The following is a 22,514-nucleotide window of genomic DNA, read 5'->3' on the forward strand; positions in this document are numbered from 1 at the left end:
CAGCCCTGCAAGATCTTGCGGCGTGAGCACCCCAGAATCGAAGCCCTGAGAAGGGCTTAAAAGCTCTTCTTGCACCAGGTCCGCCGCTGGATTGCGCTCTACCTTGCTGCAAGGTGGGGAAGGGACTAAGGCCCTCTCAACATGGCAGCTCTGGAAGCCTGTGAGATTTCAGGAGAGCGTCCCAGAGCCTGCATTAACATGTGCAGTTTCAACTGGCTAGCCTTCAGCTGCTTAAGGTTGAAATCACACAACATAAACCAGAGCAGCACACGGAAAAACTGTTTACCTTCCTGCCGGAGCGGTACCTATTTATCTACTTGCACTTTGATGTGCTTTCGAACTGCTAGGTAGGGAGGAGCTGGGACTGGGTAGCAGGAGCTCACCCCTTCACGGGGATTCAAACCACCAACCTTCTGATCGGCAAACCCTAGGCTCTGTGGTTTAACGCAGTGCCACCCGCATCCCAACAGTTCTGTACCGTATTTTCCGGTGTATAAGATGACCCCCAACTTTTCCAGTTAAAATATAGAGTTTGGGATATACTCGCCATATAAGACTACCCCTCTTCCAACGCACACCAGTCCCGAACCATCTTTTCTGCTACTCCATATTGTCTTGCAGCAGCGCAGTTATTATGTTCCATGGCAAAGTTTACAACTTTAAGTTTGAAACTGGCTTCAGGTTTCTTTCTTCTTGCTGGTGGAGCCATGATGGGGTTTTAATTGTTGGACATTTGTATACTGTATGTACCGGTGGCGCGGCTTTTGGTTGGGCTGCAGGAAGGTCCTGCAGCGAATCAGAAGCCGCAGATGCCTCTGGGCGGGCAGCAACGGCGGGGATGCGGCCACGGCCTTTTTTGAGCTCCCTCCGCCATATGTGGAAATCGCAGATTCTTTTGATTTTCCTGGATCAAAAAGTCGTCTTATACACCGGAAAATACAGTACTTAATTTTGTGGTGGTATCTTACTCATGCAATAGGCTGTGAGGTACGTTCAGTAGAGAATATTGAAGTAAGTTGGGGGGGGGGGCGGGGAGGAGAGAGGTAAGGAAGGCCGAAAGTGTGAGGTAAGTTATTAAACTAAGGTGAGTCCGAAAAGGACTGGCTCCTCAGCGATCTAAACCCAGGTCTCCCTGCTCCTATACCATCACTGACTTCTGCCAGTGTTCAAAATGGATTCTGCTTTGCTGGGGGGTAAATTGAGTTGCCCTGTCATTAGAGCATGTTTCCTGCTTTCTCCCTCCAGACATTCAACGCCTCCACCTACTCGCCCTGCCTGGTGGATTGCATCTTCTACAACCCTCCCAATTTGTGATGTAGGTGTGATGTATCTGGGAGGTTGGCCTGGACTCCAGGAGGGATTTTTGAAATGTCTTTATAAGAGCGGGCAAGCGTTTGTTCTGGGTTCCTTCTTTGTTCTCCTGCCTGAGAGGAAGGACCCTGTTGCAACAGCGAAAAATAAAGACTTTGCTTCTCAATCTTCTCTTGGTTGGCCTCTGTTGTATTCTCCTACCGATGAAGAACCCACAAGGGGCTCTTATGTATCCCATAAGGGAATAAGAGCAGGTTTTTGCTTACATCATGGGCCAGGAAAAAGAGAGAGATTGAGAGAGAAAAGGCGAAGTCCCAAGAAATGGGCACAGTTACATATACCAGAGTGGGCAGCCAATAGTAGTTGAGGACGGGGCATTTGAACTCGGGGCGATCGAGGACAATTCGCCCAGTGAAAAACAAGAAGGCCGGTATGCCAACTCCGCCGACTACCAAGACCTTCCCAAAAAACAGCAGCAGGTGTGTGACTTTATCCAGGACCACAACACTGCAGGGGTAGAAAGGGGAGGTTTCCAGGTAATGGGGCGAGAGGGTGGGATCAGCAGGGGCCAAGGAGAGGCAGGGGGGAAGATGGACATTCTTGGTTCAAACCTCCCCTTTCTACCCCTGTAGAATTAGAGGCTGGGTATAAATTATAGCATCAAATTACAGGCGAGGGAAATTCAGCTGGGCAGCTTGTCAAAGGACAAGTGTTCACAGGTGAAAATAGGGGTGTTCTGAGGGAAAGCGGGACATTCCGGGATCAAATCAGAAACCGGGACAGCTTCTGTAAATACGGGACTGTCCCTGCAAAATAGGGACACTGGGAAGGTCTGCTGATATTTGAATAAAAATGATTTTAGTAAGAATAATGATTCAACCATCACTTGCAATGGTTAGGGGCTTCGTGGGGCACCGACAAAAACGCCCTCCAGTAACCTCCCAGTTCTTACTCCCAAGTAAACCTTTGAATGGAAGAGCCTGAAGCTCAGGGGCAGAGCATCTGCCTGGCATGCAGAAGGCTCCAGGCATGGCTAGGAAGAACTTCCTGCCTGAACCTGCAGGTCAATGCAGACAATACTGAGCTGAATTGACCATTGGTCTGACTCTGTATAGGGCAGCTTCATCCATGTTCCTATTCCCAACTCTACAGATCTATTCTAGGAAGACCTTGGCCCCAAGGAAGGCCTTGCTTGGATAATCTGGGGCTAAGTACTTGCGTGCAAACGCTGTTTTGATTTCAGATCCAGGGGTTTGGGAGGAAAAGAAAGCTTTGGAAAGGGGGCCCTCCCAAATTATTTTCGATTGTCACCCCGCCATCCCGAAATGTGCTTCCAAGCATGGGAGCCACTGGCTGGGTCTCCTTCGCAACCACTTACTTCCTGGATCCAGGTCTCGAAATCGGAGACCCGGGTGAAGACGGTGGGTTTCTTCAGGGCGTTGCATCCCAAGGCGGAGACAAAGCTAGCGATCCCATGGACCTCCCATCTCCCGTCAGCGGCCTTGCAGTTCAGGGGGCCGCCGGAGTCACCCTGGAAAATGCAGCAAAAAATGGGGGGGGGCGCTAGATGACCGTTGAGTGTCCCTCTACAACTCTGCGATTGGAAATAAGCTGTACGATGAAAGCGCTGGAGGAGGAGATTCTGCTCAGGATGCGGCCCCCGTCAGCTACTACCCTGAACCGAAGTCCCACCCCTAGATACTTTGCACTTCTTTGAAACTTGAGGCTCTCCCAGGGAGTCCCCCCTTTTTTGCAAAGGCAATGCTGTTTTCGCTAAATCAGGCCCCGCTCAGAAAAATAAGTTTGCTCATAGGGAGTATACATGCTTACCCGCTATACCGTATTAACCTGAATATAAGCCACACTCCCCCCCCCCCCAATTACGACAGTGAAAAGTTAAAGTGCGGCTTAAATTCACGACCTTACGAACATGGGCTTTCACGATTCGCTGGGAACTGTAGTTTGTTAAGGTCACTGACCTTATACAGTGGTACCTTGGTACTCAAATGCTTTGGTTCTCAAACGCTGAAAACCCAGAAGTAAGTGTTCCGGTTTTCAAATGTTTTTTGGAAGCCGAATGTCCAGTGCGGCTGTCGGCTATCGTTTCCAGGATGCCTGCACCAATCAGAAGCTGCGCCTTGGTTTTCAAACATTTCAGAAGTCAAACGGATTAAGTTTGGCGCTTTTGTTTTTGCCGTTTATTTTGCGTTTTTGTTTTCGAGGCCTTTTTGGTTCATTTGTTTCTGTGACTGTGTGGAACTCATTTCAGCTACTGATTGATTGATTTTTTAGTAAAGTACATTGATTATTGCTTTCATTTTATGGATCAATGGTCTTGTTAGATAGTAAAATTCATGTTAAGTGGCTGTTTTTTTCAAAGTCTGGAACGGATTAATCCATTTTGCATTCCTTTCTATGGGAAAGCGCGCCTTGGTTTTGGAACGCTTTGATTTTGGAAGAGACGTCCGGAACGGATTAAGTTTGAGATCCAAGGTACCACTGTAGTCCTCTCCCTGAGATACAGTTCCCAGAGTTTCCCGGGAAGAAGGATTGCTTATTAAACTTCTCTGGGAATTGTAGCTCTGTGAGGGGAATGGGGTGGGCTGGGTGCCACCTAACAACGTTTGGCGCTCCTTAAACTTTACTATTTGCTTTTTACCTTCTGCAAGTGAAAGCTTTTGACAAGTGTTTGGACATGGTTTTAACCTCAAGAACAGAGTATTCCGCACAAGGTTGTCTTCCTAGCTGCAATGTAGCTTCTCCGCTTACAGTCTTCTCTTCCTCCCTGTCTTGTCCTCTCGATAATCGCCCCATGAGGCTGAGAGCGAGTGGCTGGTCCCCAAGGTCACCCACTGACAGCTTCCTGCCTAGATGGAGTGGGGGGGGGGAGGATTTGAACTCGGCTCTCTCCCAGGTCTCAGTCCGATGCTCTAACCACTACGCTACACTGGCGCTCGACGGCCACATCTAGAGGGCTGGATGCCACAGCACATCTGCTAGCCCTGAAGGCACCTTCTCAAGACTCTTGTTCCTCCGTTTTCCAAGGGCCCAAACTCCCATTTCCTCCCCGGACTTACGTTGCAGCCGGCGCGGATGTCTCCTCCGGCGCAGATCATGTTTTTCCGGATGACACCTCCCCACCAGTCCTTCTGGTTGCAGTGTTCATTGTCCACCACTGGAAGAATGGCCTGCTGGAGTTTGGAAGGAAGGGGGCCGTTTGCTGAGAAGGAAGGCACAGTTGGTCAGGGGTCAGGGTGGATAAAAATCAGTGATTTTTAAAAAAATAAAAAATCAAATAAATTGGATTATTTTAAATTTAAACTGGATTTTTTAATTTTAATTTTAATTGGATTTTTAAAATAAAATGCTTTTGGAGGAAAGATCTTTCTAAAGTTAGTTTTCTATTTAAGTTACATTATAGTCCACAGGCTATTCATCAGGAAATAAGGATTTGTTTTAAGTTTTTCATGTGTGCTAAAACTCAGTCTAAGTTTTTTTTTAATTGCTTAACCACATCAGTTAACAAACATGGATATATATGCACAGTGCTTTTTTCTGGGGATATGCAGGGGTACGCATACTTTGGAACTATGCAGGATAAATTAGATAACTTGAAACCCAAGAAAGAAAGGACTTTGAATTTTAAAAAGGGGTAGGGCCTAAATGTTTAATGCATATCTTTTGAGCTTTGTGTATTGATTTTGACATCAGCATAACTTTTAAATGTCGCTTGTATTAAGATGAAGGTTTAAAATTGTATTGTGAAGAATATAAGGTTTTATGGATGTGCATGAAACCAAGAGGGGGAGTGGAGGGGAGTCAAATAAAATTTATTTTTGATGTTATTTTTTCCCTGTTTTCTAATTTTTAATTTTTACTTTAAAAAAAATGTTGTTGTTATCTTTTATTCTTTTATGGGTTTTTAGGGAAATTAATAAATTGTTATAAAAAAAGCCCACTTTTACGAAAAGAAAGAAAGAAAGAAAGAAAGAAAGAAAGAAAGAAAAGCAGGTGCTTCGGCCTTGAGCCTGTCCCCCTAAACCAAAATCCCATTCCACTCTGTACAAAAAGATAGGAGCGCCACTGGCCTCCCCGAGGACGCAGAACTTGTTTATATATGTGCACCGTAGAACTGTTGGAAAAGATCCCCAAGGGTCATCTATTCTAACCCTCTTGCGATGTACAAATGGTCACCCATCCTCTGTGTTGTTTTTTTTAAAACTGCTGGCCTCTGTTTAAAACCCTCCCTCTCCAGGCCCCCTTCAGATAAGGGCGGAACCACTTACTGTACAGCCGTCCCCAGGCGCTGATGTAACAGGGGTAATCATTAGGCAACACTTCCCCTGCGGGGGGGGGGGAGGCACCCCAGCTGCACCGTGTTGCTCAGCTTCATCAGGGCGATGTCGTTGCTGGACAGGGTGGACGGAGGCAAGCAGGAGAGAGAGAGAGAGAGTGAGTCAAGAGGGTGCTGTTTTGGTGGGGCAGCCCAGGCCAGTCCATATGGGCAAATGCAGTTCTGCCCCCACCAGCTTCAGTTCGTCCAGACCCACTGGCCTGCCTTCTGACATCTGGGTCAAAGAATGGCCCTGCCTCTCCTCCTCTTCCTTAGTACAGTGGTACCTTGGTTCTCAAAGTTAATCCGTTCCGGAAGTCCGTTCCAAAACTAAAGCGGTCCAAAACCAAGGCTTGCTTTCCCATAGAAAGTAATGCAAAATGGATTAATCCGTTCCAGACTTTTAAAAACAACCCCTAAAACAGCCATTTAACATGAATTTTATTATCTAACGAGACCATCGATCCATAAAACAAAAGCAATAATCAACGTGCTGTACTATAAAATAAATAAAACAGTATCGTACATGATAGAATTCCCCCCCCCTTACCTGCACTGATGATAGTCATTGTTTGGATGGGGGGCTTTCATCCATTTCCGCAGTCACACAATCAATCAATCAATCAGTAGCTGAACTGGGTTCCACACAGTCACAAAAACAAATGAACCGAAAAAGCCAAAAAAATGCAAAATAAACAGAAAAAACAAAAGCGCCAAACTTAATCCATTCTGGAAGTCCGTTTGACTTCCGAAATGTTTGAAAACCAAAGTGCAGCTTCTGATTGGTGCAGGCTCCTTGGAAACAATAGTCGGCAGCCGCATTGGACGTTCAGCTTCCGAAAAACGTTCAAAAACCGGAACACTTCTCAGTTTTTGGCGTTTGGGAACCAAAGCGTTTGAGAACCAATACATTTGAGTACCAAGGCGTTTGAGAACCAAGGTACCACTGTATACTCCGAAAGGAGGAGGAGGAGGAGGATGGGGAGAAAAATATAACTGAGCTGGCTCTGCCTGTCATTGACTCTGGTGCCACCTGCTGGTCGGCTCCCTGGCTTCCAACCCACCAGTCCCAAGGGGCAACTGATGAGGGTCTTGCCCTGAAGCTTCAGCTGGCCCAGAATGCTGGTGCCGGACTGGAGATGGGTTTATTTATTTATTTCATTTAATTTATGCACCGTTTGAATTTCTTTTTTAAAGCAGATTTTTTTCCTAAAAACACACATTACCATCATCATTAATTCAATTTATATAGCGTTGTTTATCAGAAGATCCCAGGGCGGTGTACAACATTAAAAACACATTGCAGAAAACCAGTGATGAAAACATAATAAAGCCATAATAAAAAGCATTCAGCCGGATAGGCTAATAATAAAATAGTCGTCATAATAACAGTCCTCTCCCTCCCAGTTTCTCAGGCCATAGATTATTTAAAGCCATAGGCATGGGTAAAGAGGAGTGGACCAGACCACCCCCAAGATGGAGCCAGTTTTTAATGTTTGAAGTTTTATTCTGTTTTTAGTGTTCTGTTGGGAACCACCCAGAGTGGCTGGAAAAGGCCAGCCAGATGGGTGGGGTATAAATAATAAAATTATTATAATATTATTATAAAGGGCCACAGCTCACTTACCCGCAAGCAGCACAGATGGAGAACCATTTGGGGTGCACAAAGATGTCATCGGAGTTCACAGGAATGCGCTGCTCATTGCCTTCTTCCGCATCCATGTCATATTCACCTACCACAACCTGATACGTCCGGGATTTGCTGTGAGAGTGTAGGAGAAACACAGAGAAGAGGCCATTTAAGAGCTTGCAGTTACAGGTAGGTAGCCGTGTTGGTCTGCCATAGTCAAAACAAAACAAAACAAAACAAAAATCCTTCCAGTAGCACCTTAGAGACCAACTAAGTTTGTTCTTGGTATGAGCTTTCGTGTGCATGCACACTTCTTCAGATTTCTTTGAAATGCATGCACACTTCTTCAGATTGCAGCTAGTGAAGGAGAGTCCACCACCTCTCGAGAGAGACCGTTCCACTGTAGAACAGCTTTCCCCATCAATAAAGGTCTTCCTAAGATTTATTTGGAAATTCCTTTCTTGCAATCTTAATCCATTGGTTCGGGTCCTATACTCCGGAGCAGCGAGACACAAGCTTGCTCTGTTTCCCACATGGCAACCTGTCAGATATTTGAAAGTGGCTCTCAGTCTCCTCTTATCCAGTCTAAACGTACCCAACTCCAGACCCTTCTTGGTTTCCAGACCCTCCATCATCCTGGTTGCTCTTCCCTGCACACCTTCCAGCTTCTCCATGCCCTCCCTAAACTGTGGTGGGCCCAGAAGTGGACACAGGACTTCAGGTGGGGTCTGACCAAGGCATTATGAGGCATGACCATCTCATTTCACCTGCATCCCTGATGGAAACCGATGGAATACGAGATGGACCGGTTCACCTGTCCAAAAGGCAACCAGCTCCTTCTGCCTGTGAACTAGCACCCCCACACCCCAGTGCCCACCCCTTACTGCCCACGAGAGAGCTTACGAGATGCAGTGGGCACCGTTCTAAACCCGGCGTTAGAAGCTTGCCACCCAGAATCTGCCACCTGGCTAGTGGTAGGGCTGGCCAGAGCATGCCTGTTGCCTGGACTCCATCTTCTGTGGCGCTATCTGCTGAATCAAACCTCCGTCAAAGGTAGGCTTTGAAATGAGGAAAGCTTCAGAGCCAGTGGGGTGTTTTGTGACTTAATAATCTCTCTCTCTCTCTCTCTCTCTCTCTATATATATATATCTATATATCTATCTATATATCTCTATATCTCTATATATAAATGTTCCCTTTGTGTTCACGGCGGACACGGATGTTCTCCGTAACTGCTGGACCAAAGCGCATCAAATTAGTACAAAGCGTAACATGAACATCAAGGAAGCATCTGGCATCATAAAAATTAAAAAAACCACACCTGTCATGCCTAAAATATAGAATAAAGGCCAAAAAAACTGGTGCGCCTATTACACCTCACCAGTAAAAGGAATGAAGACTCCAACAGCATCCAACAGAAAGGCGGTTTGCCTGATGGCGTCATCAGACCTGGCCAGAGCAACAATGCCTGTGCCCTCACCTAAAATGGCCGCCGCAGCTTCGAATGTGCCGAGAAAAAAAAACACTGAGCGGGAGGCATGCCTGAGAGGTCGCACTGAGTAAGACCAGCTCTGAGGGAATTGTGTCACTGGGGTGCGTGATTTTGGGACTGGGTAATTTTGGGACTCGGGTGGGGGAGAATGCTCTTTAAGGCTCCAGTGCCCTAACCTAAAATGGCCGCCGCAGCTTTGCATGTAAAATGCATCTCTGGTTTATTTGTGGGGCATAGGAATTAGTTCATTTTTCCCCAAAAAATATAGTCCGGCCTACCACATGGTCTGAGGGAAAGTGGACCGGTCAGTTGTGGAACGCCCATCTACACCCCCAATGCCAGGGTGGTGAATGGTGAAGATGGCATCCCTTACAGCTGGCCTTGGCAGGTAAAGAAGCTGCTTCTCCTTCCATTCTCTTGTTCCACATTTAGAGCAACACAACTTATATACCACTTAATTAGAGGAGTATCTCCAAACTTTTGGCATTCAATGGCGTAAAATACTCACTGGCTCCTATCCAATGCTCACCCTACTCAGAGTACATGGGGATGCGGGTGGCGCTGTGGTCTAAACCACTGAGCCTAGGGCTTGCTGATCAGAAGGTCGGTGGTTCGAATCCCTGCGATGGGGTGAGCTCCTCCTGCCCACCTACTGCATATTCTGGCATCTAAGACTACTTTTTAATCCAGGGAAATCTTCTCAAAAGTTGAGGGTCATCTTATACGCCGGGTGGAGAATCTGCAGTCGAGTATATCTTAAACTCTATATTTTAACTGGAAAAGTTGGGGGTCGTCTTATACGCCCAGTCGTCTTATACGCTGCAAAATACGGTAGCAGTTCGAAAGCACGTCAAGTTGCAAGTAGATAAATAGGTAGCGCTCCAGTGGGAAGGTAAATAGCGTTTCTGTGTGCTGCTCTGGTTCGCCAGAAGCAGCTTAGTCATGCTGCCACATGACCTGGAAGCTGTCTGCGGACAAACGCCGGCTCCCTCGGCCTATAGAGCAAGATGAGCGCCGCAACCCCAGAGTCGTCACACAACTGGACATAATGGACAGGGGAACCTTTACCTTTACTCAGAGTATATATATACAGTGGTACCCCGCTAGACGAATGCCTCGCAAGACGAAAAACTCGCTAGACGAAGGCATTCGTCTAGCGGAAGGCTGCCCCGCAAGACGAAAAAGTCTATGGGGCTGCCTCGCAAGACGAAAAATTTTCGTCTTTTTTTTTTTTTTTTCGTTTTGCGGAGCGCGGCTGTCATTGCCGCTCCGCAAGACGAAAAACCCGCTAGACGAAAATTTTCGCAGAACGAATTATTTTCGTCTAGCGGGGCACCACTGTAGGGCCTTGCACACCATTGTTCTGGGTTCCTCCTCCCTCCTGCATGTGGTGAGTGGGGACCCTGTTGCAACAGTTGAATAAAGATCAGGCTTACCTGACCGTTGTCACTGTACAGTATATTCTGATCCCCTTCACAGATCTGTGTCTATGATGGTGTCTTAATCCCTTCCCCGCCGCCTCTCTTCCCTCCCCACAGATCTCCCTCCAGTACGAGAAGGATGGCGAATTCCGTCACACCTGCGGGGGGCACCCTCATTGCCCCCAACTGGGTCATGACTGCCAAGGGACATCTAGTCCAACCCCCTGCAACGCAGGAATAAATTGTATGACCCAATCCCTTTAGCACCAGTATGCTCATTTCACACCCGGGTTAGAAGGAAAACCCAAAGAGTTTCCAAAGTGAGAGAGGGCGAAAATTATTTGCAGATCATTTTCCGTAGCCTGCAGCCAGCCGGCCATCAATCAAGGTCTTGCAGCCAGCCTTGGCCTTCACCTGACTTTTATCAGCTCCTTGAGAACGTGGCGTTGGGGCTAGTGCTGCCTTGTGCAAAAAATGTCTCTTTTTGAACAAGGGTTAATTGTTAACAGATTCTAGCTGCCCCAGACACCTGTTCTCCTTCTCAAGGGCGTTTCACCTTTGTGGAAAAATAATTTTTATTTTTTCCAGCTCTTACGACAGAAGGAGAAAGCGGATCTTGGATTCCCACACTCCTGCCATCGGGGGCTTAATTTCAGCCCCAGAATGCCAAGGTTGTAGCAGAGCAGAAATCACAAAATGTGCTTCTTCTCCCTTTTTCTTTCTTTCTAAAATAAGATAGTCTTTTTTTTTTTTTAACCAACCAGAAACAACTCCTTAAAAGACTTGCTGGAAGAGGGAGGTTTCAGTACAAAGGGGCCTGTCTAATTTTTATTCTTATATTATATTATATTATAGGGACAAGTGTCATCTAGTCCAGTGTTTTTCAACCTTTTTTGGGCAAAGGCACACTTGTTTCATGAAAAAAATCACGAGGCACACCACCATTAGAAAATGTTAAAAAATTTAACTCTGTGCCTATATTGACTATATATAAAGTAATTCTCTTGAATAGGAATCAAATAAACACAAATCTTTCGAATTTTTCAATTTTTCCCACGGAACACCAGGCAAAATCTCGCGGCACACTAGTGTGCCGCGGAACAGTGGTTGAAAAACACTGATCTAGTCCAACCCCCTGCAATTCCTGAATTACTGCTTTAAATGTCTTTATTACAAATTTACAGTGCTTTTTTCTGGGGGGTACGCATACCCCTAAACATTTTGTGAATCTTTGTACAGTGGTACCTTGGTTTACGAACTTAATCTGTTCCAGAAGTCTTTTCTGAAACCAAATCCGTTCTTAAACCGAGGCGCGCTTTCCCTAATGAGGCCTCCTGCCGCTGGTGCCCTTCCGCCGTTTGAATTCCGTTCTTAGACTGAGGTAAAGTTCACAAACCAAGAAGACACTACTTCCAGTTTTGCAGAGTTCATAAACCAAATAGTTCATAAACAGGGCTGTTTTTAAACCAAGATACTACACTACTTTTTACCATTTACTGTACCGGTATTTATTTTTCCTGGTTTGAACTATAAATTGGTGTTTTTCTTGAGTCACAATGAGAGTTCCCCTAAACTTTTTTTTTTTTTAAGAAAAAAGCACTGCATATTTATCGTGTACATCCCAGCTTCTATCCCCCAAGGAAGGAGCTCAAGGCAGCAGACATAGTTCTCCTTCATCCAATTTGCCAGATCACCCACCGAGTTTCATGGCTAAGTAGGGATTTGACCCCTGGTCTCTCCTAGTCCAACCCTTACCACTACACCACGCTGTCTCTCAATTTCTAACAGGAAGAGATTCCAAGGAGTAGGGGGTCACCACACAAAAAGCATGCTTCACTGCAGGGACGTTGACTAAATGGCCCTTGGGGTGCCTTCCAACTCTACAATTCTACGATTCCTCGCCCCAAGAGCGAGCAGATTTTTTCCCCTTTCATCACCTGGCACTTGCCCAGCTTCAGACTGACCTCCCACCTAATGGCCTTGGGTGCTGGGCAACAGGAGAGTTCAACACCTGTGTTGGGCACCCGAACTTCCTGCTGCTGATAAGGAGGGGTATTTAAAGTTTTGCAGCACCTGTGAGCAACCCCTGCTCAAGATGCTCACACTGTTGATACCCGTTCTGTTGGTGGCTGGTGGTAAGAATCTCTCTATCTATCTATCTATCTATCTATCTATCTATCTCAGTCTAACAAACCAATAAGAAGAGACAGTGCTTTTTCTTTCTAAAAAAATAACCGTTTAGGGGTATTCTCATTTTCCTACTCATACTGATATACTGCCACCCAATGAGGCCAAACTTAGATTCAAAAAATCGCTGCCTCCATGATGGCAGAGCACGAATTTGTCAGATAAATCCACAAATTTGCCTTACGAAGCCGTCCAAGTTAGTGACCATTGCTGCCTCCTGTGGCAGGGAGTTCCATAGGTTAACTATGTGCTGGGCAAAGGACTTTCTTTTATCTCTCCTGAATCGGTCCAACATTCAGCATGTATCGAAACAACTTCTTGCCGTCGGTCTTAATCTCTCTCTTCCTCTCATCCTGCTCATGCAATGTGTGAGAGTGAACCATTCGCCCCACCCTGCCTCTAATCGTGCAAGAGGGACTCCTTTTCTTTCCAACACTTCCCAAAGCAAAACAGGGACAGCCTTTGCAGCATCCTGTTTTCAAAACACGGGACGCCCATAATTGCCCCATAATTGCCCCACCCATGACTCCAAATGGCCATGACTTAGCCCAAGATACTTTGCAGCTTGATGAAAGGGTCAAGATGCCCTAGGCTACCTTCCTGCCAGCTGGCTGGGACAGCAGCCTAGAATCACAGAGTCATAGAATTGTAGAGTGGGAAGGGACCCTGTGGGTCATCTAGTCCAACCCCCTGCAATGCAGGAACACACAGCTGTCCCATATGGGGATCGAACCTGAAACCTTGGCAAAGGTTCTTTTAGGCATCATTGATGCAGATATTCCGAAGGAACAGAGAAAGGTATTCATGTATGCAACTACTGCCATGAGAAATGGTGGAAAGGAGATAAAATACCAACTAAAATGGAGTGGCAGGTTAAATTATTTGAATATGCAGAATTGGCAAAGATGACAGGAAAAATTAGGAACCAGACAAACCAAAAGTTTAACAAAGAATGGGATTTATTCAGACCATATTTAAAATAACATTTTTCTCATATGAAATCTTTGACATGCTTTGATTAACTTCGGCAATGTAATATGCTACCAAGATTGTCGATAATTTATGATAAGTTAAAGGATATACAAATGTGCAGTCAACAAGGAAACGAAGGACCCATACGGAGGATGACGGAACTCTCAACCTATGGAAGAATTTTATTTTATATGTAACATTTTCTTTCTAATTGAGGGGATCTCCCTTTTTCTTTTGTTCTTTTTGTGGTGAAGTTACCTAATGTTAAAAAAAAAAACCCAGTAAAGATTAAATTGCTAAAAAAGGAAGAAACCTTGGTGTTATCAGCCCCACGCTCCAACCGAATATTACTTCAACACCAGCAATGGGATAATGCCCCCTTCAGGGCACGAAGTAGGGTAGCTTATAAACTTGAGAGGAACCACCTGTGGGAAAGTCCTCTGGCAAAGAGGCGGACTTTGATAATCTTTTGTTAATATGGTGCCCTGTGCGAAGCCAAAATCTGGCACCCCAATACGGATCTTCTCACTTTTGCACCCCCTCAGCTCAGTGCCATGTGCGGCACCGTTCTAAACCCGCCGTTGGTCTCAGAAGCTTGCCAGCCAGAATCTGCCACCTGACTAGTGGTAGGGCCGGCCAGAGCATGTCTGTTGCCTGGACTCCATCTGCTGTGGCGCTGTATGCTGAATCAGACCTCCATCAGAGGGAGGCGTGGAAATGAGGAAAGCTTCAGAGCAAGTGGGGTTGTTTTGTGACTTAATAATCTATATATATAAAAATGTTCCCATTGTGTGCGCGGCGGACACGGATGTTCTCCGTAACTGCTGGACTAAAGCGCATCAAATTAGTACAAAGCGTAACATGAACATCAAGGAAGGATCTGGCATCATAAAAATAAAAAAACCAACCTGTCATGCCTAAAATATAGAATAAAGGCCAAAAAAATGGCGTGCCTATTATACCTCACCAGCAAAAGGAATGAAGACTCCAACAGCATCCAATAGAAAGGTGAATTTCTTGGTGACATCATCAGAGCTGGCCAGAGCAACAATGCCTGTGCCCTCACCTAAAATGGCCGCCACAGCTTCGAATGTGCCGAGAGAGAAAAAAAACACTGAGCAGGAGGCATGCCTGAGAGGTCGCACTGAGTAAGACCAGCTCTGAGGGAATTGTGTCACTGGGGTGCGTGATTTTGGGACTGGGTAATTTTGGGACTCGGGTGGGGGAGAATGCTCTTTAAGGCTCCAGTGCCCTAACCTAAAAGGGCCGCCGCAGCTTCGCATGTAAAATACATCTCTGGTTTATTTGTGAGGCATAGGAATTAGTTCATTTCCCCCCCAAAAAATATAGTCCGGCCTACCACATGGTCTGAGGGAAAGTGGACTGGCCCACGGCTGAAAAAGGTTGCTGACCCCTGCTCTAAAGGGACAGGGAAGAATGAAGACAGGAGCTTCCAGAATACTCTCGGGGTCAGGAGAATTTTAAAAAGCAAAAAACAAACAAACCCCACAGCAACGTGTGGCTAGGCCAGCTAGTTGTTTATTATTAGCTGTGATGGGGGTTGGGCTAGATGACACTTGGGGTCCCTTCCAATCCTGCAATTCTATGATTTCCTTCCCTCCCTCCCTCCTTCCTTCCTTCCTTTCCTCCACAACTCACAGCCACCACTGACTCTTCTCCCCACAGCCTCTAGTTGTGGAACGCCCATCTACACCCCCAATGCCAGGGTGGTGAATGGTGAAGATGCCATCCCTTACAGCTGGCCTTGGCAGGTAAAGAAGCTGCTTCTCCTTCCATTCTCTTGTTCCACATTTAGAGCAACACAACTTATATACCACTTAATTAGAGGAGTATCTCCAAACTTTTGGCATTCAATGGCGTAAAATACTCACTGGCTCCTATCCAATGCTCACCCTACTCAGAGTACATGGGGATGCGGGTGGCGCTGTGGTCGAAACCACTGAGCCTAGGGCTTGCTGACCAGAAGGTCGGTGGTTCGAATCCCCGCGATGGGGTGAGCTCCCATTGTTCGGTCCCTGCTCCTGCCCACCTACTGGTAGCAGTTCGAAAGCATGTCAAACTGCAAATAGATAAATAGGTAGCGCTCCAGTGGGAAGGTAAACGGCGTTTCCGTGCGCTGCTCTGGTTCGCAAGAAGTGGCTTAGTCATGCTGGCCACATGACCCGGAAGCTGTCTGCGGACAAACGCCGGCTCCCTCGGCCTATAGAGCGAGATGAGCGCCGCAACCCCAGAGTCGTCACACAACTGGACATAATACATAAAAGTGTATGTAAGGGCTTGCACACCATTTTTAGGGGTCCCTCCTGCCTCCTGCGTGGGGTGAGTGGGGACCCTGTTGCAACAGTTTGATAAAGATCAGGCTTACTAGCCGCTTTGCTTCTCAATATTCTCTGGTTGGCCTCTGTTATTTTCTCCTACCAGTAGGGAACCCACTTAAGGACTCTATACGGGCTCTTGGAGACTCCATAAGGGAAAAGGAGTTTTTTCTTATAACAGTAACAAAGATTGCACACCCCCTCCCTGCAACCTGACCGTTGTCACTGTACAGTATATTCTGATTCCCTTTACAGATCTGTGTCTATGATGGTGTCTTAACCCCTTCCCCGCCGCCTCTCTTCCCTCCCCACAGATCTCCCTCCAGTACGAGAAGGATGGCGAATTCCGTCACACCTGCGGGGGCACCCTCATTGCCCCCAACTGGGTCATGACTGCCGCCCACTGCATCTCGTAAGCTCTCTCGTGGGCAGTAAGGGGTGGGCACTGGGGTGTGGGGGTGTGGGTGTGCTAGTTTACAGGCAGAAGGAGCTGGTTGCCTTTCGGACAGGTGAACCGGTCCATCTCGTATTCCATCGGTTTCCATCAGGGATGCAGGTGACATGAGATGGTCATGCCTCGTAATGCCTTGGTCAGACCCCACCTGAAGTCCTGTGTCCAGTTCTGGGCGCACCACAGTTTAGGGAGGGCATGGAGAAGCTGGAAGGTGTGCAGGGAAGAGCGACCAGGATGGTGGAGGGTCTGGAAACCAAGAAGGGTCTGGAGTTGGGTACGTTTAGACTGGATAAGAGGAGACCGAGAGCCACTTTCAAATATCTGATGGGTTGCCATGTGGGAAACAGAGCAAGCTTGTGTCTCGCTGCTCCGGAGTATAGGACCCGAACCAATGGATTAAGATTGCAAGAAAGGAATTTCCAAATAAATCTTAGGAAGACCTTTATTGATGGGGAGAGCTGTTCGACAGTGGAATGGTCTCCCTCGAGAGGTGGTGGACTCTCCTTCACTAGCTGCAATCTGGAGAAGTGTGCATGCATTTCAAAGAAATCTGAAGAAGTATGCATGCACACGAAAGCTCATACCAAGAACAAACTTAGTTGGTCTCTAAGGTGCTACTGGAAGGATTTTTTTTTTATTTTTTGTTTTGTTTTGACTATGGCAGACCAACACGGCTACCTACCTGTAACTGCAAGCTCTTAAATAGAGTTTGGATGGCCGTCTGTTAGCTATGTTTCCTGCATTGCAGAGATGGTGGTGTTTGCAACAGATGACTCTCGGGGTCCCTTCCAACCCACCAAATCTATGAGTCTGTGATGGCCTCTTCTCTGTGTTTCTCCTACACTCTCACAGCAAATCCCGGACGTATCAAGTTGTGGTAGGTGAATATGACATGGATGCGGAAGAAGGCAATGAGCAGCGCATTCCTGTGAACTCCGATGACATCTTTGTGCACCCCAAATGGTTCTCCATCTGTGCTGCTTGCGGGTGAGTGAGTTGTGGCCCTTTATAATAATAATAATATTATAATATCTTTATTATTTATACCCCACCCATCTTGCTGGGCTTTTCCAGCCACTCTGGGCGGCTCCCAACAGAACACTAAAACCAGAATAAAACTTCAAACATTAAAAACTGGCTCCATCTTGGGGGCTGTCTGGTCCATTCCTCTTTACCCAGGCCTATGGCTTTAAGTAATCTATGGCCTGAGAAACTGGGAGGGAGTGGACAGTTATTATGACGACTATGTTATTATTAGCCTATCCGTCCGAATGCTTTTTATTATGGCTTTATTACGTTTTCATCACTGGTTTTCTGCAATGTGTTTTTAATGTTGTACACCGCCCTGGGATCTTCTGATAAACGACGCTATATAAATTGAATTAATGATGATGGTGATGTGTGTGTTTTTTAACTGTTTAGAAAAAAAAAAAATCTGCTTTTAAAAAGAAATTCAAACGGTGCATAAATTTAATGAAATAAATAAACAAACCCATCTCCAGTCCGGCACCAGCGTTCTGGGCCAGCTGAAGCTTCAGGGCAAGACCCTCATCAGTTGCCCCTTGGGACGGGTGGGTTGGAAACCAGGGAGCCGACCAGCAGGTGGCGGCAGAGTCAATGACAGACAGGGCCAGCTCAGCTATATTTTTCTCCCCATCCTCCTCCTCCTCTTCCTCCTCCTCCTCCTCCTTTCGGAGTATACAGTGGTACCTGGGTTCTCAAACGCCTTGTTACTCAAATGTCTTGGTTCCCAAACGCCAAAAACCCAGAAGTAAGTGTTCCGGCTTTTGAACGTTTTTCGGAAGCTGAACGTCCAATGCTGCTGTTGACTATTGTTTCCAAGGAGCCTGCACCAATCAGAAACTGCGCTTTGGTTTTCAAACATTTCGGAAGTCAAACGTTCTTCTAGAATGGATTAAGTTAGGCGCTTTTGTTTTTGCTGTTTATTTTGCGTTTTTGTGGCTTTTTCGGTTCATTTGTTTTTGTGACTGTGTGGAACCCAGTCCAGCTACTGATTGATTGATTGATTGATTGTGTGACTGCCGAAATGGATAAAAGCCCCCCATCCAAACAATGACCATCATCAGTGCAGGTAAGGGGGGGGGGGAAATTCTATCATGTACAATACTGTTTTATTTATTGTATAGTACAGCACGTTGATTATTGCTTTTGTTTTATGGATCTTGTTAGATAATAAAATTCATGTTAAATGGCTGTTTTAGGGGTTGTTTTTAAAAGTCTGGAACGGATTAATCCATTTTGCATTACTTTCTATGGGAAAGCAAGCCTTGGTTTGGAGCGCTTTGGTTTTGGAACGGACTTCCAGAACGGATTAACTTTGAGAACCAAGGTACCACTGTACTAAGGAGGAGGAGAAGGAGAGGCAGGGCCATTCCTTGACCCAGATGTCAGAAGGCAGGCCAGTGGGTCTGGACGAACTGAAGCTGGTGGGGGCAGAACTGCATTTGCCCATATGGACCGGCCTGGGCTGCCCCACCAAAACAGCACCCTCTTGACTCGCTCTCTCTCTCTCTCCTGCTTGCCTCCGTCCACCCTGTCCAGCAACGACATCGCCCTGATGAAGCTGTCCCGCGCCGCCGAGCTGAGCAACACGGTGCAGCTGGGGTGCCTCCCCCCCGCAGGGGAAGTGTTGCCTAATGATTACCCCTGTTACATCAGCGGCTGGGGGCGGCTGTACAGTAAGTGGTTACGCCCTTATCTGAAGGGGGCCTGGAGAGGGAGGGTTTTAAAAGAGAGGCCAGCAGTTTAAAAAAAAACAGAGGTTGGGTGGCCATTTCTGCATCGCAAGAGGGTTAGAACAGATGACCCTTGAGGATCCTTTCCAACAGTTCTACGGTGCACACATATAAACAAGTTCTGCGTCCTCAGGGAGGCCAGTGGCGCTCCTATCTTTTTGTATTTTGGTTTAGGGGGACGGGCTCAAGGCCAAAGCACCTCCTTTCCTTCCTTCCTTCCTTGCTTCCTTCCTTCCTTCCTTCCTTCCTTTCATAATAGTAGGCTTTTTTATTACAATTTATTAATTCCCCCCCCCAACCCATAAAAGAATAAAAGATAACAACACCATTTTTTAAAATTAGAAATTAGAAAACGGGGGAAATTCACATCATAAGTAAATGGAGAAAAGTACAAAGATTCACAAAACGTTGAGGGGTATGCGTACGCCTGCGTATCCCCAGAAAAAAGCACTGTGAATATATATCCATGTTTGTTAACTGATGTGGTTAAGCAATTTTTTTTAAAAAAAACCTTAATGGAAAACTATCTTTCCTCCAAAAGCATTTTATTTTAAAAATCCAATTAAAATTAAAATTTAAAAATCCAGTTTAAATTTATTTTATTTATTTTATTTTATTTTTTAAAAACCCGATTTTTATCCACCCTGACCTCTGACCAACTGTGCCTTCCTTCTCAGCAAACGGCCCCCTTCCTTCCAAACTCCAGCAGGCCATTCTTCCAGTGGTGGACAATGAACACTGCAACCAGAAGGACTGGTGGGGAGGTGTCATCCGGCAAAACATGATCTGCGCCGGAGGAGACATCCGTGCCGGCTGCAACGTAAGTCCGGGCAGCAAATGGGAGTTTGGGCCCTTGGAAAACGGAGGAACAAGAGTCTTGAGAAGGTGCCTTCAGGGCTAGCAGATGTGCTGTGGCATCCAGCCCTCCAGATGTGGCCGGCGAGCGCCAGTGTAGCGTAGTGGTTAGAGCATCGGACTGAGACCTGGGAGAGAGCCGAGTTCAAATCCTCCCCCCCCCCACGCCATCTAGGCAGGAAGCTGTCACTGGGTGACCTTGGGGACCAGCCACTCGCTCTCAGCCTCATGGGGCGATTATCGAGAGGACAAGACAGGGAGGAAGAGAAGACTGTAGGCGGAGAAGCTACATTGCAGCTAGGAAGCCAACCTTGTGCGCAATACTCTGTTCTTGAGGTTAAAACCATGTTCAAACACTTGTCAAAAGCTTTCACTTGCAGAAGGTAAAAAACAAATAGTAAAGTTTAAGGAGCGCCGAATGTTGTTAGGAGGCACCCACCCCACCCCATTCCCCTCACAGAGCTACAATTCCCAGAGAAGTTTAATAAGCAATCCTTCTTCCCGGGAAACTCTGGGAACTGTATCTCAGGGAGAGGACTACAGTGGTACCTTGGTTCTCAAACTTAATCCGTTCCGGAAGTCTCTTCCAAAATCAAAGCGTTCCAAAACCAAGGCACGCTTTCCCATAGAAAGGAATGCAAAAAAAAGATCAATCCGTTCCAGACTTTTTTAAAAAAACAGCAACTTAACATGAATTTTACTATCTAAGGAGACCGTTGATCCATAAAATGAAAGCAATAATCAATGTACTGTACTATAAAATCAATCAATCAGTAGCTGGACTGGGTTCCACATAGTCACAGAAACAAATGAACCAAAAAAGCCTCGAAAACAAAAACGCAAAATAAACGGCAAAAACAAAAGCGCCAAACTTAATCCGTTCCAGAAGTCCGTTTGACTTCCGAAATGTTTGAAAACCAAGGCGCAGCTTCTGATTGGTGCAGGCATCCCGGAAACGATAGCCGACAGCCGCACTGGACATTCAGCTTCCAAAAAACCTTTGAAAACCGGAACACTTACTTCTGGGTTTTCAGCATTTGAGAACCAAAGCATTTGGGTACCAAGGTACCATTGTATAAGGTCAGTGACCTTAACAAACTACAGTTCCCAGCGAAATTGTGAAAGCCCATTTTCGTAAAGTCATGAATTTAAGCTGCACTTTAACTTTTCACTGTCGTAATGGGGGGGGGGGGAGTGTGGCTTCTATTCAGGTCAATACGGTATAGCGGGTAAGTATGTATACTCCAGAAGAGCAAACTTATTTTTCTGAGGGGGGAGCCTGATTTAGCGAAAGCGGCATTGCCTCTGCAAAAAAGGGGGGACTCCCTTGGAGAGCCTCAAGTTTCAAAGAAGTGCAAAGTATCTGGGGGTGAGACATCGGTGCAGGGTAGTAGCTGACGGTGGCCGCATCCTGAGCAGAATCTCCTCCAGCGCTTTCATCATACAGCTTATTTCCAATCGCAGAGTTGTAGAGGGACACTCAACGGTCATCTAGCCCCCCCTCCTGATTTTTTGCTGCATTTTCCAGGGTGACTCCGGCGGCCCCCTGAACTGCAAGGCCGCTGACGGGAGATGGGAGGTCCATGGCATCGCCAGCTTTGTCTCCGCCTTGGGGTGCAACGCCCTGAAGAAACCCACCGTCTTCACCCGGGTCTCCGATTTCGAGACCTGGATCCAGGAAGTAAGCGGTTGCGAAGGAGACCCACCCAGTGGCTCCCATGCTTGGAAGCGCATTTCGGGACGGCGGGGTGACAATCGAAAATAATTTGGGAGGGCCCCCTTTCCAAAGCTTTCTTTTCCTCCCAAACCCCTGGATCTGAAATCAAAACAGCGTTTGCACGCAAGTACTTAGCCCCAGATTATCCAAGCAAGGCCTTCCTTGGGGCCAAGGTCTTCCTAGAATAGAATTGTAGGGTTGGGAATAGGAACATGGATGAAGCTGCCCTATACAGAGTCAGACCAGTGGTCCATTCAGCTCAGTATTGTCTGCACTGACCTGCAGGTTCAGGCAGGAAGTTCTTCCCAGCCATGCCTGGAGCCTTCTGCATGCCAAGCAGATGCTCTGCCCCTGAGCTTCAGGCTCTTCCATTCAAAGGTTTACTTGGGAGTAAGAGCTGGGAGGTTACTGGAGGGCGTTTTTGTCGGTGCCCCAGGAAGCCCCTAACCATTGCAAGTGATGGTTGAATCATTATTCTTACTAAAATCATTTTTATTCAAATATCAGCAGACCTTCCCAGTGTCCCTATTTTGCAGGGACAGTCCCGTATTTACAGAAGCCGTCCTGGTTTCTGATTTGATCCTGGAATGTCCCGCTTTCCCTCAGGACACCCCTATTTTCACCTGTGAACACTTGTCCTTTGACAAGCTGCCCAGCTGAATTTCCCTCGCCTTTAATTTGATGCTATAATTTATACCAAGACTCTAATTCTACATCAGGAGTTTTATCTAAAATACTCTTCCTTTTCCTTCCAGACCATCACTAACCATTCATGATGACCTGACCTGCCTTTTGCGGGACCCCTCTTAGTCCCAGAATAAAAAGCAGCTGAGAGATATCTCACTGGTGGTTTCGTTTGCTTATTTCGGTGTCTTCTGTCGAATGCAAAACATACATAACCCAAACGGCCTCCCAAACGGTCACTGGTTTCACCAAAATTCTGTCATTGTCCGATTCACTTGAAAATGGCACCAAACTCCTGCAAATTGCCCCCTGCAACGTTTGGTTGTGAAAACACCGCGTTTCACGGTAGGCAAAAAATCGGACCTC

General features: G+C 46.6%; 2 protein-coding genes across 2 annotated transcripts; one reads left to right on the top strand and one right to left on the bottom strand.

Moving 5' to 3' along the window:
* Nucleotides 1–1,993: 1,993 nt before the first annotated feature.
* On the bottom strand, nt 1,994–8,718 carry LOC117050908 (proproteinase E-like). The gene is given in 8 exon segments (XM_033156855.1): nt 1,994–2,047; nt 2,690–2,842; nt 4,389–4,531; nt 5,598–5,664; nt 5,666–5,720; nt 7,272–7,406; nt 8,178–8,197; nt 8,656–8,718. Coding segments are annotated over 8 exon segments (690 nt in total).
* A 3,559-nt stretch (nt 8,719–12,277) lies between these two features.
* LOC117052447 (proproteinase E-like) lies at nt 12,278–22,307 on the top strand. Its single transcript, XM_033159397.1, has 8 exons — nt 12,278–12,322; nt 15,033–15,118; nt 15,997–16,094; nt 16,989–17,123; nt 18,699–18,835; nt 19,570–19,712; nt 21,276–21,428; nt 22,220–22,307. Exons 1-8 carry the CDS (start codon nt 12,283–12,285, stop codon nt 22,238–22,240), a joined length of 813 nt encoding a protein of 270 aa, XP_033015288.1. The 5' UTR covers nt 12,278–12,282; the 3' UTR covers nt 22,241–22,307.
* Nucleotides 22,308–22,514: the final 207 nt, after the last annotated feature.

The sequence above is a fragment of the Lacerta agilis genome, chromosome 8 (assembly GCF_009819535.1).
Source record: "Lacerta agilis isolate rLacAgi1 chromosome 8, rLacAgi1.pri, whole genome shotgun sequence".
Classification (NCBI taxonomy): Eukaryota; Metazoa; Chordata; class Lepidosauria; order Squamata; family Lacertidae; genus Lacerta; species Lacerta agilis.